Source organism: Rutidosis leptorrhynchoides, chromosome 5, assembly GCF_046630445.1.
Source record: "Rutidosis leptorrhynchoides isolate AG116_Rl617_1_P2 chromosome 5, CSIRO_AGI_Rlap_v1, whole genome shotgun sequence".
NCBI lineage: Eukaryota > Viridiplantae > Streptophyta > Magnoliopsida > Asterales > Asteraceae > Rutidosis > Rutidosis leptorrhynchoides.
Window position 1 is genome coordinate 432,626,983 of NC_092337.1, and position 6,087 is coordinate 432,633,069.

The 6,087-nt window shown below is 32.3% G+C and overlaps 1 protein-coding gene across 1 annotated transcript; it reads right to left on the bottom strand.

The window, feature by feature from the left end:
* Positions 1-3,693: 3,693 nt before the first annotated feature.
* LOC139850067 (uncharacterized) lies at positions 3,694-4,506 on the bottom strand. Its single transcript, XM_071839662.1, has 2 exons — positions 4,483-4,506; positions 3,694-4,398 (listed from the first exon to the last, which is right to left on the bottom strand). The coding sequence occupies exons 1-2, from the start codon at positions 4,504-4,506 to the stop codon at positions 3,694-3,696; spliced, it is 729 nt and encodes a 242-aa protein (XP_071695763.1).
* Positions 4,507-6,087: the final 1,581 nt, after the last annotated feature.

Sequence of the window (6,087 nt, forward strand, 5' to 3'; positions counted from 1 at the left end):
TAAGCAATTATTTTTAAAGAAAACACGGTCGAAGTCTAGACTCACTAATGCATCCTAACAAACTCGATAAGACACACTAATGCAAATTTTCTGGTTCTCTAAGATCAACGCTCGGATACCAACTGAAATGTCCCGTTCATATTGATTATAAATGTTCCATATTAATTGATTTTGTCGCGAGGTTTTGACCTCTATATGAGACGTTTTTCAAAGACTGCATTCATTTTTATAACAACCATAACCTTTATTTTATCGATAAAGGTTTAAAAAGCATTACGTAGATTATCAAATAATGATCATCTAAAATATACCGTTTCCACACGACCATTACATAATGGTTTATAATAAAAATATATTACATCAAAGTAAGTTTCTTGAATGAAGTTTTTACACAATATCATACAAGCATAGACTCCAAATTTTGTCCTTATTTTAGTATGCAACAGCGGAAGCTCTTAATAATCACCTGAGAATAAACATGCTTAAAACGTCAACACAAATGTTGGTGAGTTATAGGTTTAACCTATATATTATCAAATCATAATAATAGACTACAAGATTTCTCATTTTTCATAAATATCATTACACTCGCAAGTGCATAAAAATCATTCATATGTTGAACACCTGGTAACCGGCGTTAACTTAATGCATAGAATATCCCCAAAACAGAACCTCTCGTCTGTATAATAATCTCGAAGTACTAAATTATCCATAACCTGAATGGGGGTTGTTAAGCCCAATAGATCTATCTTTAGGATTCGCGTCAATTAGGGGCCATTTCCCTAATTCTTAGGCTACCAGACTTGAAGGGCGATATTCGGTTTAATAATCCAACCATAGAATGTAGTTTCGCATACTTGTGTCTATTTTGTAAAACATTTAAAAAACTGCATGTATTCTCATCCCAAAAATATTAGATTTTAAAAATGGGACTATAACTCACTTTCACAGATTTTTACTTCGTCGGGAAGTAAGACTTGGCCACTGGTCGATTCACGAACCTATAACAAATATGTACATATATATCAAAGTATGTTCAAAATATATTTACAACACTTTTAATACGTTTGTGATGTTTTAAGTTTATTAAGTCAGCTGTCCTCGTTAATAACCTACAACTAGTTGTCCAAAGTTAGATGTACAGAAATAAATTGATATATATTATCTTGAATCAATCCACGAACCAGTGTATACACGTCTCAGGCTAGATCACAACTCAAAGTATATATATTTTTGGAATCAACCTCAACCCTGTATAGCTAACTCCAACATTACTGCATATAGAGTGTCTATGGTTGTTCCAAATAATATATATACATGGGTCAATATGATATGTCAAAACATTTGCATACGTGTCTATGGTATCCCAAGATTACATAATATATTAGAATACATGTATAATACAATATAAGTTAGCTACGATATGATTAATATAGATTTGTTACAATATTTCCCGTAGCTACAACAATCAAAAAAATATCCAATCTTGTTTTACCCATAACTTCTTCGTTTTAAATCCGTTTTGAGTGAATCAAATTGCTATGGTTTCATATTGAACTCTATTTTATGAATCTAAACAAAAAAAGTATAGGTTTATAGTCTGAAATATAAGTTACAAGTCATTTTTGTAAGAGGTAGTCATTTCAGTCGAAAGAACGACGTCTTGATGACCATTTTGAAAAACATACTTCCATTTTGAGTTTAACCATGATTTTTGGATATAGTTTCATGTTCATAAGAAAAATTATTTTCCCAGAAGAACAACTTTTAAATCAAAGTTTATCATAGTTTTTAATTAACTAACCCAAAATAGCCCGCGGTGTTACTATGACGGCGTATGTCCGGTTTTACGGTGTTCATCGTGTTTCCAGGTTTTAAATCATTAAGTTAGCATATCATATAGATATAGAACATGTTTTTAGTTGATTTTAAAAGTCAAGTTAGAAGGATTAACTTTTGTTTGCGAACAAGTTTAGAATTAACTAAACTATGTTCTAGTGATTTCAAGTTTAAACCTTCGAATAAGGTAGTTTTATATATATGAATCGAATGATGTTATGAACCTCATTACTACCTCAAGTTTAGTAGGTAAACCTACTGGAAGTGACAAGAAATGATCTAGCTTCAAAGGATCTTGGATGGCTTGAAAGTTCTTGAAGTAGAATCATGACACGAAAACAAGTTCAAGTAAAATTATCACTCGAATTAAGATAGTTATAGTTATAGGAATTGAATCAAAGTTTGTATATAAGTATTACCTTGATTTAGAATGATATCTTACTATAAACAACAAGGATTTCATGAGGTTGGATGATCACTTTACTAGATTGGAAGTGAGCTAGTAAACTTAGAAGTATTCTTGATTTTATGAAACTAGAACTTGTAGAATTTATGAAGAACACTTAGAAATTGAAGATAGAACTTGAGAGAGATCAATTAGATGAAGAAAATTGAAGAATGAAAGTGTTTGTAGGTGTTTTTGGTCGTTGGTATATGGATTAGATATAAAGGATGTGTAATTTTGTTTACATGTAAATAAGTCATGAATGATTACTAATATTTTTGTAATTTTATGAGATATTTCATGCTAGTTGCCAAATGATGGTTCCCACATGTGTTAGGTGACTCACATGAGCTGCTAATAGCTGATCATTGGAGTGTATATACCAATAGTACATACATCTAAAAGCTGTGTATTATACGAGTACGAATACGGGTGCATACGAGTAGAATTGTTGATGAAACTGAACGAGTATGTAATTGTAAGCATTTTTGTTCAGTATAAGTATTTTGATAACTGTCTTGAAGTCTTTCAAAAGTTTATGAATACATATTAAAACACTACATGTATATACATTTTAACTGAGTCGTTAAATCATCGTTAGTCGTTACATGTAAATGTTGTTTTGAAACCTTTAGGTTAACGATCTTGTTAAATGTTGTTAACCCATTGTTTATCATATCTAAAGAGATGTTAAATTATTACATTATCATGATATTATGATATATTAATATATCTTAGTATGATATATATACAGTTAAATGTTGTTACAACGATAATCGTTACATATATGTCTCGTTTCGAAATCATTAAGTTAGTAGTCTTGTTTTTACATATGTAATTCATTGTTAACACACTTAATGATATACTTAATTATTATTTTATCATGTTAAACATAGTGTATCAATATCTTAATATGATTCATATGTATTTAGTAAGACGTTGTTATAAAGATAATCGTTATATATATCGTTTGCGAGTTTTTTAATTCAATAAACTCATTTTTATGTATATCACTCATGGTTAATATACTTAGTGAGATACTTACTTATCATAATCTCATGTTAACCATATATATATCCATATATATATCATCATGTAGTTTTTACAAATTTTTAACGTTCGTGAATCGTCGGTCAACTTGGGTGGTCAATTGTCTATATGAAGCACATTTCTAATAATCAAGTCTTAAGAAGTTTGATTGCTTAACATGTTAGAAATATTTAATCATACAAATATAGTTTTCATTTAATATATAACATGGAAAAGTTCGGGTCACTACAAGTACCACAACCAGTGTCATACACCCAAGTTTTATTAGGAAAATTATAGAGTTCTATAACGAAGATACCTGAAGTGCAGGTCGAACCAGCCTTTCCCTTCTTCAACTCTTCCAAGTAAAGCACACAATTTCATCTCCAATGACCAATCTGGCCGCAATGGTGACAAGACATGTCCTTTGCGGGATGCTCTTTCTTTGCTGGTGGTGGAATTTTCTTCTTAGGTGTGTAAGCTTGCTTACTCTTTCCTTTTGCCTTTCCACTTCCAGCTTGCACCTTTCTTTTCTGGATTTTACCTTCCTTTATGGTTAAGACTGCAGGAGTCTTCTTTGGTAGCCCCTTTTCAGCTTGCTTAAGCATTGCATGAAGCTCAGGAATGGTTTTTCCCATGCTATGCATATTGTAATTCATTACAAATCCATCATAGTCCTTGGATAGTGAAGTAAGTATCAAGTGCACTCCAAAAACTGGTGGCATAGCATAACCTAGGCACTCCAGTTGATCCAAATAGCCTTTCATCTTCAAGACATATTGGCTAACCGGCTGCCCCAACTCATGTTTGCAAGCGTGAAACGCTTTCACAGTTTCAAACAATTCCTGTTCTGCCTGTTGTTGGAACATCGTCTTGAGTTCCTCGATCATGTCATATGCATTGTAGTCCATTAAGTTCCTTTGGAGCTCATAGGTCATGCTAGCAAGCATAAGACATGCCACTTCAAGTTGTTGGTTATACTGCTTAGTATAAGCATTATGAACAGTAGCATTAGCAGTTTCAGGTGAGGCTTCAGGTAAAGGATTTTCCAGATGGTGCAACTTCCTTTCAGACTTTAAGACAATCTGAAGGTTTCAATACCAGTCAATGAAGTTGTTACCATTCAATTTTTCCTTCTCAAGGATTGACCTTATGGTCATGTTGTTTACGGATTGAATTGCGTTTGATGTCATCTACAAAATAAACAAGGTTCTTTTAGTATCTTTAATAATTATCCTTTTATAAATTAACTACCCATGTTTTTAAAAAAACTTATAAAACTATTAATTTTCGTAAAAGGCTAAGATCCACATTGTGCTTCCACCATCACATCAGTTGATCTGCTAGCAATGGTGGATTCAATCGGTAGGCGGCGGGCACCAATTGCGTTACAAGTGCAACTCTTAGATCTTTATGGGACTCACGACATTCAGTGTCTAACACTAGTATCATGCTGGCATGTTTAGTCCCATCCTTTCCTCGGTCTGCGGTCTTACCTCTCAACTCGATTAAGTCATCCAATTGTGAAACGTGTAAAAATTAATCTAGGTCTCACGCATAGTCAAAAAATAACGACAAGTGTTTCAACTGAATTGGACGGCACGACTTAAATTTCGCCGGGTATATTAAACAATTTTAATAATCTTTTAGAAAAATTGTGTTACGAATATTACATGCATAATATTCGCCTCACAAGTTAAAAACGTTTTAACTTGATTTTAATTATGTTTTGATTTTTGTTGTCACATGGCAAATTATACACAATCACATAACATATAAAATCTAACTAAACAAAATAAAACATAATAAGTATGTGCATAGCCTCAACTGATGAAAATCCTATGCTTGGTCTCACGAGCCATTATGAGAACCAAGCGGTCAACTAGAGGGACGATCACAAAAGTAAACCTTAGAAGCTCCCACTTGCGTCAAGATCTCATGATGACCAAGTGTCCTCCTTCACCGCATCTCTCTCAGCTTTTGTCCATTGACTTTACTGCAAGTGTATCTTCATGGCCAAATACCGTTCACTTCAAGTCTTTAATCCCATCATGGAGGTTACATTTATTTAAAAAATAAAATACAACTAATCTAGAATTGTAAATTACATAATTGGCTCAAAACGGCCTTCCAAAATAAAAGATTAAATTACATCCATAAATGGCCACAAAACAATGGCACCTTAACAACCATAAACATTCAAGATCACAACACATACACACGGTCTAGGTTTTCATCGGCTATGCAGAATTAAATCATCATAATAATAACATGATCATGACAATAATTATGGCTTGCTCCATGGCACATGATGCATGTCTTTCTTGTGGATAAAAAAAACATACATATATATACACAAGCCATTTAATCAATAACAACCACGCATAAAAATTACTAACATTATAAAAACATAAGAAGCTCTGATACCACTGTTGGTGATTTAGGGTTTTAAGAAAAATAATTTTCTCATCATTTAATTATTATCATGTACATACATATAATAACAATAACTTTAAGCGAAAGCGTATTAATTATATAATAATAAATCACCAAAACGGATCCATATGATTTATACGGTTAAATAAATAAATACAACAAGAGAGTTTAAAGATTATACCTTTCTTGTAGAACCTGATTGATGGAAGAGAAACTAACAATCAAAAGGATGATTGCCGCTAGGGTAGTCCACACTACACTTCGAACAACGTCAAACGGATGTGCTAGTCCAGATCAAGTATAATAATAATAAATAATCACAATGATTATTTATTGAT

Coding starts and splice junctions, on each gene's coding strand:
- LOC139850067 (XM_071839662.1), bottom strand. CDS start 4,506: ATGACATCAAACGCAATTCAATCC. Junction 4,399..4,482: donor CATCAAACGCAATTCAATCC/GTAAACAACATG, acceptor TGAAACCTTCAG/ATTGTCTTAAAGTCTGAAAG.